Consider the following 17975-nt stretch of genomic DNA (forward strand, 5'->3'; position numbering starts at 1 on the left):
GCTTATACCAATATCCTCTGCATTTCCTCATTCCTAATCATCTCCTGGTGCCTCAAGTATGCCAATTTCAACAGCAATCCTTTCTGTGAATATTATTCTTCTTCTTCGTGTTGCTACAGATTCTTAAATAGATCCTTGAGCACTCTCAGGGCTATTCTGGTTTGTGAATGGCTATTTTTTTTTATGGGGAGATTAAGGCTTGTAGATCTACTACTCTGACATATTGGTGACATCACTCCCAGGACTTTCTTAAAATGCCAGTGAATAGATTCTTAAAGTGGCCTCCATTATGTTCTAATCTCAGTTTTCACATCTTTGTATGACTCCATCCCCTTAAGTGTGAGGAGGACCTGTGACTTGCTTCTAAGCAATACAGTAGTGCCCTCTTATGTCTCGGGGATATGTTCCAAGACCCCTAGTGGATCCCCGAAACCACAGACAGTACTGAACTCAACTGCCATTAACTGGAACACATTTCTGTTCATGTCTTCCACCCACAAATTTAATGCTTTTCCAGTCTTAACCAAGCACTTATGCACTGTGACTATAACTTTTGCAGTTTGAGGTGTGACAGCAAAACTAGCACAAATTTCTTTTTCCTTCTTCACAATTTCACAGACGATTTGTTCTTATAGATCTTAGCAATCTCAGCATATAATTTATTTTCTTTCATTACTAAGCCAAGAACTTTCACCTTTTCACTTAAAGGGGACATTTTATAACTTCTCTTTGGCATATCTAAATTGCCAGCTCTTGTGCTTTGTGGCCATTATTAAAATAAAGGTTACTTGAACACAAGCACTGAAATAACACAATCGATCTGATAATGAAGATGACTACTGAGTGACTAATGGGCACATAGTGCAGACGACTGGATATATCTTTATTCCTATATACGTTTTTTAGCTTTGTTCTGGAATTCAGTTAAGTGGCTTGGAAACAGTTTGATCCTTTTGTCTGTTATATTTAAGATTTGTTTGTTAAGACTACTAGATTAATACTCAGTCTCTGAAAAATTATTCTGTATTACTGTGACAATTATTCTATACTACTACTACCACTATGTGTACTCTATCCAATTCCCAATCATGACATTTTCCATTCTAGTTTGTGGAAAATGTCACCTCTAACTCTTTTAGCATAGGTCAGTCTTGGCCTAGCCTCAAGTAGTTTCCTCAAGGCATGCACTAATCAGTGCACAGATGCTCAAAGGTGACCCTCTGCATACCTCTAGTGTTTTCTCTCTGTAAGGCAATCCTTCCTTCCTCTAGTAATCTGTTTTTCTGACTTGGTACATCTGGGCTCACAGCTCCATTTCCTCAACTTGGATAGTCAACAAGCTGTTTCCCAACCTTAGACTACCGCTTGGAAACTCTCTCAAAGCATTAAGAGGGGACAACTGTAGGACTCATCTCATTTGTTTCCCATCTCACAGGGATCACTGTACCTTGTTGTATGATGTCCCATGTCTTGAAATCATTGTTTCATATGCAGTTTGTTGGTTGTTTGTTTTAGGCAGCAAGGTAATGGGGCCATTATCTTGTCTGGAAGCGTAATACTTGAGCTACTTCTTATGAAAAAGGCTGACTCGGGGTTAAAACAAGAGCACAGAGGACAGAGCAAAGAGCCACAGAATTTTCTCATGAAGCACGACAGATGACCTAATCAAGAAACTGGCAATATATGCTTAATTTTAAAATTTCTAGTGAACAGTGACTGCTATAGTCCTCCTATTTTCTTACTTTTCCATCAGTGTGCCTACTGCACTTAATGCATGCTTCTCTTACTATTGTGTTTGATGAGTGAGTGTGTGGAGGGGGTGCAGATCTTATGTCTCTTAAGTTCACAAATCTTCAGACTGAGTGGAAGTACACCTGAGTAGTTTCATCTCCATCTGGGTCTGCTTCAGAAGAGACCTAAACCTCAAGCCTAAGCCTAATGACTGACTGGGATGAAATTTTCTTGAGAGGATCTGAATATATTTTCATGTGGGAGAAATATAAATTTGTGGCCAGAGGGTAAACTGGTGTTTACACTCCTTCTCTCAAGAGGTAGAATTATGACCTCACTTCTTGAAAATACATGGGCTCTGTGACAACTCTGACACACAGAAAAAAATGACACTGTGACACTATCTGGGCCCAGGCCCCAAGATGGCACCTTCTACCTCTTATGTCTTGGAACTGTCCTTTGGAATGGTTGTTCTGGCAGAAGCCAAAGCCATATAGCAAGTCCAACAGCCATGAAATTGCTCTATATGGAGAAAATCATACTAGCTAGTCCCTAGCTGCTCCAGTCATTCTAGCCCAGGCACCAGACATGTGAGTGAAGGAGCCATGTTGAATATTCTACACCAACATATACCTTATGGAGAACAGAGGCCCTAGACATATAGCTTCAGTCATCTCCAGATGTTTAAACCACTCTAGCTGAGGCCCCAGACACCATGAAGCAGAGGCATATCATCCAGCTGAGCCCTTATCAAATGCCTCACCTATAAAACACTAGATATAATAAAATGGCTATTACCATAAGCCACTAAGGCAGGGAATTTTTATTCACTAATGTATCCCTTACATGCAGAACAGTGACTGGCATATTAAAGACACTGAAGTATTTGTTGTAAGCCAACTTAAAAATGGTATTTCTAGATCACCTAGAAAGTGAGTGCAATGGATAAAAAATAAGGTTTGAAAGTAGGCATTTCAACATTTAGAGGCTGAGGAGATGAAGAGGAACCAGCAAAGGAGACTGAGAGAATACAACTAGTAAGAAAGAAGAATAAATAAGAAAGTGTTCTAGAATCAAAGTAAAGAAAGTGTTTCATAAAGGGGAAATGATCAAGTATGTCACGGATATGCTGATAGATAAAGACGAACACTGAGCATTAATTCTGGATTTGCTAGCGTGGAAAGTCACCAATGACCTTGACCTGAAGAGTTTAGTAGAATAATGAGGATGAAGTTCGACTTCATCCTCACTGCACTGAGAACAGAATTAGAATGGAGGAAGATAAAACAGACTTTTAAAAAATGAGTTTCCTGTCAACTGCAGAAAGCACTAGAGGGGAGATGCAATGCCAAGATTTGCTGTTGATATATTATAAAAATATTTTTGCATGCTAATAAGAATAATCCTGCAAAGAAGAGAAAAAAATAATAATACAGAGAGAAGAGGCAATTTAGTTGTTGAGAAGGGATAAAATCCAGCACATAAATGAGTGTATTGGTCCTAGATAAGAACAACAAAAAAAATTTATCTGGAATTAGGAAGAGAAAAAGTAGAGTTCATAGGTATGCATGCAGGTATACTGACAAGACGTGCTACAAATTTCCTTCTATTTGCTTCTATTTTCGCAGTAAAATAGGAAGCATGGTCATAATCTCAGAATGAAGAGAGGGGAGATGTGAAATAGTCCTTTAGCACTGTACTCAAATATACTTGGCACATATCTCACTTGAGAACTTACCACATTGTGCTGTAATTATTTACGTACATATCTCTTTTTCCACTACATTATAAAATAATTTAAGGTATAGGAAGTACTTTTCATTTTTGCATTACCAGCACATAACACAGTGCTCTACAAACAAATGTTTGTTAATTTGTTGATTGAATAAATTAGTGTTACTGATTCAAGATTTGGGAGCAAAGTCGAGTTCTAAAATAGCAATCAATAAAATACTGTCAAACATCTACTTGATATACATGCCTAAGTGTACGTTGCAAATATTCAAAAACTGAAAACATTAAACTTCAACTTATTTATGAAATTTAAAAAAAAAACTACAGACAGAACACAAACTTTTTTAACATATTAAGGAAGTAATGAGATACTAACATAAAACGTGGAGACATGGATGAAGCCGGAAACCATCATTCTCAGCAAACTATCACAAGAACAGAATATCAAACAACACATGTTCTCACTAATAAGGTGGAGCTGAACAAGGAGAACACATGGACACAGGGAGGGGAACATTATACACCGGGGCCCGTCAGGGGGTTGGGGGGCTAGGGGAGGGATAGCATTAGGCGAAATACCTCATGTAGATGACGGGTTCATGGGTGCAGCAAACGACCATGGCATGTGTACACCTATTTAACAAAACTGCACGTTCTGCACATGTACCCCAGAACTTAAAATATAATTTAAAAAAGAGAAAAAACAATGTGTAGAGCTGTAAGTTACACTGGAGTATACCTCACACTGAATCTAGGTATCCAACATTTCATACAAAAAGGTTCAGCTTCCAAAAAGCCAATAGCTGAAAAAAAAGTTACTACAACAATAATTTCCATTTAAAAAAAAAAAAAGTAGGAGCACTCAAAACATAAAAACCCTATACTTACAAAAAATGACTATGGTGTGAGTTGAGAACAAATAAAAATTACGTCCCTTGGATCAAGTAAGGGACAACAGAATGCCCCATACTCTCATTCAGGCATTCACACCTGCAATCCCAGCACTTTGGGAAGCTGAAACAGGAGGATAGTTTGAGACTAGGAGTTCAAGGCTACAGTGAGCTATGATTGGGCCACTGCACTTCAGCATGGGTGACAAAGCCAGACTCTGTCTCAATAAATAAAAACAAAACAAAAAGATAAAAACTCTCATTACTTAAGATTTTAAGACAATCAGTACAACTCAAAACCAATGATTTAGCTACAAATTTTAACTTTCATGCAAACCCCAAACAACCCTAAAATGTGTTATTTGGAAGTTACTTTTAGAACCATCAAAATTCAAAGATACTATTTAAAAATCCAGAAAGAAAAACAAATTTGAATCATACATATTTTCAGTATCATTTAATTCTTTAATACTTGGGGGACATTTCCTTTTCCTTTAACAAAAAGAATAGAAGTGATACTATATACTGCTAGTAGAAAATTAAGAGCTTTTCTATAAAATCCTATGAAATTAAAATTAAATCAAGTCTTATTTTTAAAAATGCAAAAGAAGCCAGATAATAGACTTAACGACCATGAAGCAGACCCACTTCCCTCTGAACCAAGGATTTCCTATGCTTTCTAGATATCCCTTCAGAAAAGGCCTTCTCTAAATTAACTGAACAATTTGGAATATCAAGAAGTAAGTAGAGAGCAGGAATGTGAGCAGATCATCGAATACATGTTTTTACTCCATGATGACTAAAATGAAGTCCATAGAAGCAGGTGAGGAAAAAAATAACACAATCTCCTGATGTGCAGCTGTCACAGACCCAGAGCAGTCTGCTGCTGTGACTCTCTGCCTGTGACCTGAGGGTCAGTTGCTTCATTAGATGCAGTGGAAATAAAACTGAACGGGATCTGAAGAGAAATTTTAAAATGGAAGGTACACCTCAACAGCTTTTACTTTTGGTGAAGTCATATGGCCTCCACCATTGAGCAAACTGCAGTGCTTTTTTCCTCTGATCCTCAAAGCTTTCTCGGATGCCTTTCCTCCAAAGTCTTGGTTCTATATCCAGCATCCCACCTATGATTTCCTTTTAAAGAAAGAGAAAAGCACAAACACAAGCATGTATAAATAATGAAAACATAAACTACTTCTGTTTATTCTGCTATAAAATATAACAAGTAGTTCTCCATGACAATGTTCAAGCATAAATACTAGTTGAAGTTAAAAAAATGTTTTCAATTAATTCTAACTATGCAAACCGTGTGATTCTAAGAGTCCAAGATAGCCGCACCTCCTATCAAGCAATTTGTCCATTTTGTTGCTTATTAGCACATCTACTAGATGGTAACAAAGGGGAGGCAGAAAAAGTGAAATTTAATTAATTTGATCTCTATTAGAGGCTCCAGTAAACAATTCTGCAAAAATGTTAATCAACTTGTAGCAATTATTAACTTTATTGCTCAACTGCAGGTGAAACCCAGGCTAATGTTCTCTCTCTGCTACCAAGTATATTTATAAATTAGTTTCTTCCACTATTAGCAGGAAATCTTTTTTTCAGGAAACAAAATCCTATTGTAATACTAGTCTAAGTAAACCTATTGATAGAATTAAAAATTATATATTACTTTCATTTAAAAAATCACATTCTCAAGTCCTGTAATAAATGGCTTTTTGGTTATCTGCATATTATTTTTGATTTCCTTCATGATCCTCTTCCTGTGCTGTTAGCTATAGAAATAAATCAAATTTAGTCATGTGAGTATCCATGTAAGAAAGACATCGGGGAGACTCCTAATGCTTACATGCTTAGAGGGAGGGCAGTATGGTAACAAAGAAAAAAAAAACACAAAAAACAAAACAACAACAACAACAAAAAACAGACTAAGGATCAAATTCTGCATAGTCAGTCTAGCTCCACTGGATTGTGTGGTGAGATCCTGCACAAAGCACATCATCTTTCAGATGCAGGTTCTTCATCTTACTTGGGGACCTACTATGCAGAAGCAAATGGCATTTATGTTGTAGGGGATACAGAGATAACACACAGTTGTCTTCAGACAGAATAGAATCTGGAGCTGTGGTGGGAGCTGTAATAATCCAGCTGTGCAACAGACTGTCTCATAAAGTAGAAGGTAAGTGCCAAAGCAGACCATTTGGAGACTCAAAAACAAAACAAAACAAAAATCTAGTTGTTGGATAGACCAAGAGATGCTTCATGGAAAAGGGAATCTCCTATCATCAGGGAAGGGAAATAAAGGGGTCAACAGAGATAGTAGAAAAGAGAAATGGGGCAAATTTAGATTTAGTTTGAGAGCTTCTCAGCATTGGTCCAAATAAACAATGTAGTTTAAGAAAGCCTAGCTTATAAAAGTTTACCTAAAATTGTCTATAAAATACCAAGGTTTGTCTTATCTGTACCATATAAGCTTGACTCTTGTTCTGTTATCAAAGCAGCTGTTCATGGAAACGGTGCCCCCCTAATCTCTTCTAGCTCTCTGAACAACTGCTTCAGTAGCAGACTGCAGGGAGGTCTCGAGCCCACAGGCTATTTCTTAAAAAGCAAATTTTGAGGAAAATGGCTCAGTGACACAATGCTGACAGAGAAAATTTACTTTTAACTCCAAAACTGTATCATATAAACCAGAATGCATGAATAATATGTGAAGAGAGGGCAATCTCCCAGTTTAATATATACAACTTTTAAAAACTGGGTATTTTACTTTCTTTTTTCTAGGACCAAGTTTTTTTATTTTGTTTTTGTTTTTAATAAATCCAGCCATAGAGTTTCTAGTTATAAAGCTCTATTGAGTAACAACAGGATTTTTCAGAACAGTGGGAAAACATTTCCTTCTAGTTAAAAAAAAATTCTGAACACCTCTCAAACAACTTTCTGTAACATGTTGCAACAGTTCAAAGATGCATGTAACTTTGTTACGCTGGTTAAACCATTAAGATCAAGCGCATTAAAAAATGTTGAGTCAAACCTCTGGAGTTGAGATTCCTCTTGAGACATTTCTACTCATTGCAGAAGATGGTCCTCTGCAGGAGATGAAAGTGGGGAGCAGGGTGGAAAACAGGGAATCCCAAGCAGAACTCATTAAGGCCCCTCTTTTTTAGAGGGCCTGACTACATAGGGATAAATACGAGTGGAAAGGCCTGATCTACACTAGATGAAAGGTTCACTTCTAAAACTATCATTGCCCAGATTACTTTTAACTGTTTCAGTTACTGCATTAACTTTACTCCACTTCCTGATAGCAAGTAATAAAATTCTGAGATACTTTGTATACTTTAATTTAAAGACTATACACCACAGAATATAAGAAGGCATCTGTGGCAGTGGATCAAAAGATCTGTATGCTAATATCTGCCCAGAAACTATCAGCATAAAATGAGTCATGTGTTCTTCTTGGACTACACCTTGCTTAATTATAAACGAAAACGAGAAAACTTGTTCTCTAGTTCAACCTTGACTATATGCACCCCTAGTTCTGTCACTTACGAGCGCATTACCCTGGGCAAGTTACCTAATCTCTCTGTAGCTCAGTTTCTTCATTTGTAAAGTGAAATTTATAATAATATCCATACAATAGGATTATTGTGAGCATTAAATGAATGCTTAGCTCAGTAGCTGGCACAGTGTAAGCCCTTAATAAGTTTTAGCAATTATCATCATTCTCAACACAAGCCTGGCTGCCTCCAAAAACAACCATTATAGTAATTGTTGACACTGTCAAGAAATGTTTGGTTCCAAAGTAACATTCCTGGCTCTGTTATATACATTCCGGGATATTTTTATTTATAGTTGCTAGGTATTCTCTCTCTAAAAACTGGGTGGAGCAGTACTCACCAACTTCTTTGTATACTGTGCCCAAAGTTTTTATTTCCCTTCAAAAGAAAAATGTTACCAAATTGCTAACTCTGGGATTTTATCAAATTTGTGAGCATACCTTTCCAAAGTAATGAGGGAATTTGTGCTGATCTTCAATGACATGAGCAAACCCTCCGTGAAGGCCAAAATCCACAGAGAAGTAAGGTAACCCTCTGGGTACCTAAATAAACAGACAAATCACAAATGAAATGTAGTATGAAACCAGAAAGTTATATTTAATCCCTCCCTTCTTTGGAAGGACAGTAATCTTAAGCATTCCTCAAAACAAATGTATAAAACGAATTTCCAATTCTAGAGATATTTAAACAATGACCTAACTTTCTGAGTAAAATATCTCATTTTGGTAGCCTTTCAGCCAGATAGTTCATCATTATCTATGAATTATAATCAAATCCAACTATTTTGCTGTCCTTGGGGAAAACCAAGGGGGAAAACTACACTTTTAAAAAATGCAAATGCAGAATAACTTCCCTTAGACTACACAAATAGAGAAGAAGTATATGCCTTCTTGTATTCTAATCACAATGCAGAACAGCAAGAGGGACCTGGCCACATACTTATAGCTCTCCCTGAATCTTTACAGTTACATATTTATCAAAGATAAATTATATAAAAACAATCATAATTTTTTATGAGCTAGTGAGGTGGATACAGCAACACTTAGTTTACCAGTCTTATTTCAAAATATCTCCAGGATTAAATCCCTACTGTCTTTTTCTCTCCCTTCCTTACTCCTTCCTTCCCTCCCTCTCTTTCTCTCTCTATACACACACACACACACACACAGACACACACATTTTAAACTATCTCATGACTAGGAAAAGCCATAAATTCTTGTTTTCTCTATCAAGTAAGTAAATTCCGTGTCCTTGCAAGTTTTGCTTCAAAGCCCAAACTTTGCCACTAGAAATTATCCAAGTAGGTCAATTTATAGCAACATTTCTCCTCTCTAACCCCCTCATATAGTCTGCACTTACTTATTTGAGCACTGAATCACACGGTCCTACTTAATTATACAAATTGCGTATTGTGTCCTTTAAAAGGTACAACGTGGGAGGGCACAGTATGGTATAGTGGAGAGTGGTCACCTTGAAATCTAAGGCAACTAAAATTAGGGCTTATAAAGTTGTTCATGTTATTTAAAAAGCACAAGTAAAAATCTGTTCACGAAATAGTATATAACATTAAATACAGAGAAATGGGTTACCATTTGTGGCTTTAATTTTTCTATATTTCCACATATTTAAATATAATAATGATGTTATGACCTTGACTATTAGGAAAAAGCAAAATAAATGAGGCAGACAAGGCTCCAATTGCAACTCTGATTCTTGTAAGTGTGTTATCCCAGACAAGTTAATTAACATCTCTGAGTCTCATGAAAAACATGAAGAAATGCCCTAGTCCCCAATTTGCCAAGAATATACTGCCTTAGGTGACAAAAGGGACTTTGTAGATATTATTAAGGATCTTGAAATGAGGGGATTTTCCTGCGTTTTCCAAATAGGCCCAATGTAATCATAAGGACACTAATAAGAGAGAGATAGGAAGGTCAGAGTCAGAGAAAGATGGAAGATACTACACTCTTGGCTTTGAAAAGGAAGGAAGGGGCCATAAGCCATGGAATGCATGTGGCTTCTAAGAGCTAGAAAAGGCAAATGAAAGGATTCTTTCTAGAGCCTCCAGAAGGAATGCAGGCCTGCTGACGCCTTGATTTTAGCCCAAAGAAACCCACTTTGCACTTGCGATCACCAGATTTTTAAGAGAAATCTGTGGTGTTCTAGGCCAATATGTTTGTGGTAATTTCTTACAGCAGCAATAGGAAACCAATATACATGCCAAGGCTCAACAACCTATGGCATATATGCCAAGATGGCACAATGAACACACTACTACTTTCACACAAAAGGCAACTGCTGCCACAAGCTTCTCTATTCTCTCCCTGCAGGCTGCAAAAGGTACAACCTGCTGCTTGCTAGAAGAGTTGTTAGCAGGCATTGCAAAAGCTCTAGTATCAAAGTGTATGTACATTTAGCACTTTTTTCTGCACTGGCCAGTCAGAGGAAATGCATTTGGAACTCTGGCACCACTCTTTAAAGGCACTGACAGAACTAAAGCAAAACTTTTCATTTATGGTAGAAAAATAGAAGTATTTGGATTTTTCACTTTTATTCCAGATGTTACTCCTGACTTCTTATAAGTATCCTTGAGTTTGAAGGCCTCTGGTAAACCCACATTTTCGTGAGAAGTGCTTTCCTTAGTTTACAACATCAATTTCTAAATGTTGGATGTTTTTTCTATTGCTATAGTTATCACAAAATTAAACTTAAAATACCTATATTTTTTAAAGTTCAGAAAGAATTCTCATGCAATCTCACTAAAACAGCCTTGTGAAAAATGATTGCTTGACAGTTACTTATTATCATGCAATTCTTCTGCATTGAACACTCAGATCTGTTTTTCCTGTTTATTTCCATGAACTTCACATTACACTGAAAAGAAAGCAAATGGGCCAGAGAAAATGAACAAAATGGGCGGATAAAGAGAAGCTTACCTTCGTATAGCAAAGAAAAACATAAATTTGTAAAAATCAGAATGGATTACATATACCTGAACCTCTATTATAAGCCAAGAATTTACACAGTGAAAAAAAACCACCCCACCCTCAAGGATGCAGGCAAAATATTTCATGAAATTATTAAGGACATAAAGTTTTCAAAAAAAGTACAATAAGTTTCTTTCAGATGTAATAATAATGTTAAAATAACTCAGTATTGTTAACTTCGTGTTCAAAAATATTTTTATTAATTTTTGAAAAGATAATGGAAAGCTTATTAACTAAAAAGTGACCTCCTTTGGAATAATTCTTATATACTCTTCTCATTCTCACTTCCATCCACATAATTATAAAATCTTAAAGCTAATGGGGGCTGGGCACAGTGGCTCACACCTGTATTCCCGGCACTTTGGGAGGGGGAGGCGGGCAGATCACGAGGTCAGGAGTTCAAGATCAGCCTGACCAACATGGTGAAACCCCATCTCTACGAAAAATACAGAAATTAGCCAGGCGTGGTGGTGCACACCTGTACTCCCAGCTACTCGGGAGGCAGAGGCAAGAGAATCGCTTGAACCTAGGAGGTGGAGTGATCGTCACTGGGCGACAGAGTGAGACTCCGTCTAAAAAAAAAAAAAAGGTAAAAGGGATCTCAAGAGGTTATCTGGTTCATCCTTCATTGACAGTGAACCTCAGCTAGTCTCAGATATAATACTAAGTGATGCCTTAATAAAGGCAATTGCTGCTATCTTTGAAATGCTTTAAGGTTGAATATACAACTGCCATTTTTACAGGATCTGTGTTTCCTATGTTTCATAATGTTAAGTAAAAATATTAAGACCTCCTGGCTACTTAATACAGGCACTCACTGAGCTTTTAAAAAAGAAACAAATAATAAGTTACTAGATAGTTCACCAGTAAGAAAATGTATATACAATATAGAAAATGAGGACTAATACATCAAATTTTTTCTCCTTTGAAATATTTTCAACCGTCATTAAAATTGTGTTGTGAAAGAATACTTAACAGCAAGAGAAATTATAACATGAGAAGTGAAAAACCTAGCACAAAAGATGTATGTACATTAAATGCCTTTTTCTATAGGCACATAAAGGAGGGAAGTAAACAGTACATTTAGAGTTTCTGTTTTGTTCTACGTTGTTTTTTAATATGTTGTCTGGCCCAATTCACCAGCAGAGAAGAGAAAATGATTATAGACAATGTTTTACCTCTAAAATAAAACCATGTATCTTGAATAATGTAATAAAATGGAATCTTTTGACTAGAATATAATAAGTGTAATAAGGAATCCTATTAGTTATGTGACATGTAACAGGAGTCTGGCTTTCCAAAAGAAGAAATGGGGGAGAAGTATTCCAGAGACACCTATTAGAATAGGGACTGGCAAACTTTTTCTGAAAACGACCACATAATAAAATATTTTAGGCTTTGCAGGTCATACGTTCTTTGCAGGGACTACTCAAATCTGCCCTTGTACCATGAAAGCAGCCATACGCAATACATAAGCAAATGAGTGTGGTTGTGTTCCAATAAAAGTGCATTTACACAAACAGGCAGAAGACTGGGTTTAGGGTGCAGGGCTTGAGTTGCCAACCCCAGGACTAGACTATAAGCTCCATCAAGTCTGGAATCTTTCTGTTTTGTTCCACTATGTACCAAAAGCATCTTGAACAGTGCCTGGTAAATATTAGGCACACAATAAATATTTGTAAATAAACTACTTTTTGAATAGAAAAACAAAAAGGAACCACATTTCTATTAAATCTCTATTCCATTTAATTTGTATTTCTAGAAAAGAGAAAAAATCATTACCAGACATGCTCAACTTATGTGTACCTTGTACATAAAAGTTGATCTACAAATAAAGATTCAACTATGAGGTATGATTAGGCAAGTCTCCAAATGAACCCACAATCTAACTCAGCTACTATTTTATAGTTTTATAGGAACATAATAGTGAACCTTTGTATAAGAAAAAGAAAATGAGTTCCAAATTTAAAATGGAACCTCTAGGAAAATTTTTCTCTCAGTATAATTGCAGAACACTATATTCCAAGAAGGCCCTTCTCACCACTTGTCCCACAGGGGCTAGGAAGCTCACCACAGGAGTTCTCAACGGCAGATTCTAATAGCTGCCATAGCCAATTACAGGGACTACAGTGGCAGAAGGCCAAAGGAATGTTTCAGGAAGAAACATTCATGTGAACAAATAAAAACCCTCTACAAACAAATAAGCATTTTCTAGACCAGGTAGGATAAAAATAACTTCTTCATTTGTGAAATTAGTAATTTTGCCTTCAGTCACTCAACCAAATGGTCCCTTTCTCAACCAAGACATGGAAATTAATAAACATCCTGAGCACTAGGGTAATTTCTTTTACCAGGAAAAAAATGATACTTACAGACTTTCTGATATCCTTGGAAGAGAGATCTATCAACTTCTTGTTCATGGACCACTCTTCATCAGATTCCATTATGGCTTTCTAAGAAACATCCATTTGTTAAGTGAAAAAAGAACATGTAAGAAATAAAAAGAGACAGTTTATAACAAGTAATATAACAAATTAATTATGGGGTATATTATACATAGTAGGCCATTATTCTGAACTGATTAAGGCTTTAATTTTAGATATTTAAAATACGAACTTCTTAAATTTTTAAAATCCTACCGTTAGCCAAAGATAATACTCTTTTACTCATTAACTGTTGTACTAACGAGCTCAACTTTACATGACAATCCTTAATAAGACCAATCAATTTAATATGAAACATAATTTGTGATCATAAATTTCAATCTATAGCACTGCATTCATAAAGATTACTAAATAAATTCATTTAGTTTTACTGCTCTTCTTCCAAAAGGCAACAGAGTAATTTACATGCTTTCTGGCAACCAAGGACTTGAACTATTTCTGCTCATATAATGAAGAAGTAAAAATACAGGAAAAAATGTGCTCTAGAAAATAAAGCCAATTTTTTAAAAGTGCAGGAAGCATAAGTCTATTTCAAACAGATAGCAACTTAACTTTGATTGCATGCAACTCAACGCTTTTATTTACCCCTCACACATTTTAACTTTTTGATGTCAGAATTTATATAACTACAATTTGTCAATTTGTAATTTAAAAAACAAGAATTGTTTTAAATGCAGGGAGAAAATACATATACATGGAATAAGACTTCCTATGCTAAACAATGTAATTACTATTTATGGTAAATAAATATTTAAAAAAAAGAAAAGCCAGAGTGATAAATATAAAATAACCTCATATTTTTACAGTACTGTTATTAACAAAGCAAATTTTAAAGATAAAATAATAATAAGTTCAATTTAAATAGAACAGATACAGCGTTATTCCCTATTTAAAAGGTACCAGTTGCTTGGGTTGACACTGTAATACACAGCACATTCAATATAAAAGCGTCTTCAATGATCACATAAAAGGTTTAGTGTAGGCCAGGTGTGGTGGCTCATGCCTGTAATCCCAGCACTTTGGGAGGCTGAGGCAGGCAGATCACGAGATCAAGAGATCGAGATCATCCTGGCCAACACGGTGAAACCCCATCTCTACTAAAAATACAAAAATTAGTTGGGCGTAGTGGCGCATGCCTGTAGTCCCAGCTACTCAGGAGACTGAGGCAGGAGACTTGCTTGAAGTTGCAGTGAGCAAAGATCAGGCCACTGCACTCCATCCTGGAGACACAGCAAGACTCTGTCTCAAAAAAAAAAAAAAAAAAAAAAAAAAAAAGGTTTAGTGTGTTAAAGTGATACACCATTCTAAGAGATGACATTTCTGTCATCCCATATGAGCAAAAGTGGCTGCTCTATGTTAGGTCACATTCCTCAAATGACTCTAGTCACAATCATCTAGGACTCTACTGAGGAAGTACAAAATTAAGCACTCTGAAAAGAAAAGTATAATAATCTCTTTTCAACTAAGTTTGGTCAACACAGGACTGGCATGGGTCTTTGGGATTATCTGGCTTATTCTCTTATACCTTAATAGCATAATTTTTCACATCAAATAATCAGGTTGTCTTTAAAGATTTCTAGAAAGAAAGTAGAATTTTACCAATTCATAAATCTTAACAGATTTTATAATTCTTTTTCTTGGAACTTACAGTTCATATTAATAAATTTTATCATTCCATGCTGTCTAAACATTTTATATGCAATCTTCTTATACCAGCTCACAAAACACTACTTTCCTTTATCTTTGGACGTGTTGCTATTTCATATATGGTTCTACATTTACACATCTATATTAGTCTATAAATTACAATGTATTCAGGTCAGGATCAAACACATGCTATTTTATAAAAGCTCTCTGAATACCGTAAATGACACTTCGTTGGTTATGACCTCTAGCCATTATCGTATGTCCAAAATTGCATATCATGGTTAGAAATTTTCCTTTTTACAAATAGCATGAAATATTAAATGCTAAAACTTACAGCAATAACTTGCCTCAGCATTGTAATGTGTACTATTTGTTGTTGTTATCTTTGGCTCTAGTGTATTTCAGTAATCAGTTTTCTAGAGTTGTGACTATAATTTTGACTTGAAAGTACCTCAAAGTAAAATAATGATTTCATCTGAGAAATGGGAAATTATTATAAGTTACCATTTGATAGTATATTCATACGCCCAAATAAGCATGCTTTTAAAAAGGTCAAAATCAAAAATTTCTTCTGAGAGAAATTTATACAGCAGAGTATTTTGTGCTTCCATTTCTTTCTTTCTTTTTTTTTTTTTTTTTTGAGACAGGGTCTCGCTCTGTTGCCCAGGTTGGAGTGCAGTGGTGCGATCACAGCTTACTGCAGCCTCCACCTCCCAGGTTGAAGTGATTCTCCTGCCTCGGCCTCCCGAGTAGCTGGGATTACAGGTGCCCACCACCATGCCCAGTTAATTTTTGTATTTTTAGTGGAGATGGGGTTTTACCATGTTGGCCAGGCTGGTCTTGAACTCCTGACCTCAGGTGATCTGCCCACCTCGGCTTCCCAAGTGAGGCACTGTGCCTGGCCTATTTCATTTCTTTATATAAATTTTGATGTAAGTATATAGGAGAAAAATACATTAATCAAGACAACAATATTTGTAAAATAGCACTGTAGCAAAAAATAAGCATATATGCAAAGACTACTTATAAATACCTTAAAATAGATGGGAGCCATGTCGCCCACTTCCTTGGGGAGAGGAATGCATTCATAAACCATGTGGTACTGTTTCTTCATGCCCATATTAGTTTCCAAAAAGATGCAGTCTAATCCTTTATCTTCAAACATCTTTACCAATGATTTTCTGAACATCTGAAACAAAAGAACTACGTAAAGAAAACACTCAAAGGTGATTCAAAATAACGCATTTTCAAGAGATTTGAAATATGAAAACTTTAATAAAAAAGTACACATCCCTGTAAAATGAAAAATAAATAAATAGTAATATCTAAACTCTGCAATGTTATAGTTGCTTTACTTTCTAAATCTACTATATAATTTCATATGTTTAAGCAAGATTCTTTTAAAAAACTGAAACCCACTATGTATATATTAGAAATAGTTTCAGTAAAATGAGAGAAAGAAGAGATAAAAATCAAATTTAGGTGGTAAAATATGAAGAACTGCCAGAACAATCATAGGAAAACATCCATAAGCCAAAAGAGGTACTCTGAGCAGATGGGCATCCTTAAACTCAGAAATACATGAGAATTCACTCCCAATTGTTTTCCTATGCTCATAGCATCTGCATTTGTTGGTTCCCTATTTCTGCTGACCCATCACTAATAATCTTGCATATTCAGGTAGTCCTCTATTTTCACATATAATGAAGTCCTATAAAGTATATGAAAGCCAAATACACTAAAGTTGAAAATAGGGTTTTCTCTTCCCAAGGAACTAACCATTATTATACAACTATATACAACTGTACATACACATATAATCAGTTGTCTTTGTGTGTGTGTATTTCACACTCCTAGGCCTAAGGGGCAGCTGTTTGTAGAGGGTGGCTGAACGGAGCTGAGTGGTCCAGGATGTCTGCATGCATTCACATGACACCCCTTATAATACAGGATGGAGCTAGGGATTGAAAGAAAGGGGAGCAGGCTGAAGGCTGGATGCCAGAGCCCAGTTCTGTCCACATCACCATGTCTTACTGTGAACCCCTCAAGGTGTCTAAGAATTCTGGATGGGCGCAGTGGGTAATCCCAGCACTTTGGGAGGCCGAGGTGGGTAGGTCACCTGAGATCAGGAGTTCAAGATCAAGGTGGCTAAGAATTCCAAGCTAAAGTTGGCCTTGTAAGATGTTATGAAAGTATATTCAAGTAGAAAGACAAAATGTATTTTATTTAGATTCGTCAGCTTGATTTATAACTTTTTAATATTTTGTTTAAACATTTTGTTTTGAGGTAATTACAGATCACATGTAGTTAAAAGAAATAATACAGAGAGATTCCATGTACCCTTTACTCAGTTTCCCCAAAGGTAACATCTTATAAAACTATACTATAATATCACAACCAGGATATTGGCACTGATACAGTCAACATTGAGAGCAATTCCAACACCATCCATAAAGATCTTGTCTGTTACCCTTTTATTTCCTCTTCTTCTTTTATTTTTACAGATGTGGTTATGCTGTGTTGCCCAGGCTGAAGTACCAGTGCTATTCACAGGTGCAATCACAGCATACTACAACCTCATAATCAGGCTCAAGCAGTCGCCCCCCATTAGCCACCTGAGTAGCTGGGACTAAAGATGCGTGCCACCATGGCCAGCTCCTGTTACCCTTTTACTGTCACAGTCATTCCACACCCTACCCAGTCCCCATTCCCCCTTCTTCTGCCTTCACCCTTAATGTGTTCCTGGTTTCTTTAATTCTGACATTTCAAGAATGTTACATAAATAGAACCATATAATCTTTTGAGGTAGGCTTTTTTTTTTCTTCAACTGTTAAATTTTAAGTTCAATGTCACATGTGCAGGATGTGCATGTTTGTTACATAGGTAAACATGTGCCATGGTGGTCTGCTGCACAGATCATCCCATTACCTAGGTATTAAGCCTAGTAACCCATCAGCTATTCTTCCTAATGCTCTCCCTCCTCCC

General features: G+C 36.3%; 1 protein-coding gene across 1 annotated transcript in view; it reads right to left on the bottom strand.

Annotated features, from left to right (window-relative positions):
- Positions 1–4790: 4790 nt before the first annotated feature.
- CWF19L2 (CWF19 like 2, cell cycle control (S. pombe)) overlaps positions 4791–17975 on the bottom strand; it is a 116331-nt gene continuing 103146 nt past the window's right edge. The window contains exons 15-18 of the mRNA XM_025358338.1: positions 16024–16179; positions 13272–13352; positions 8353–8454; positions 4791–5489 (exon numbers count right to left, since the gene is read on the bottom strand). Coding sequence (XP_025214123.1) covers positions 5346–5489; positions 8353–8454; positions 13272–13352; positions 16024–16179 — 483 coding nt within the window. The 3' untranslated portion in view covers positions 4791–5345. The remainder of the gene's footprint in view (positions 5490–8352; positions 8455–13271; positions 13353–16023; positions 16180–17975) is intronic.

Source organism: Theropithecus gelada, chromosome 14 (genome assembly GCF_003255815.1).
Source record: "Theropithecus gelada isolate Dixy chromosome 14, Tgel_1.0, whole genome shotgun sequence".
In the NCBI taxonomy this organism is placed as follows: domain Eukaryota; kingdom Metazoa; phylum Chordata; class Mammalia; order Primates; family Cercopithecidae; genus Theropithecus; species Theropithecus gelada.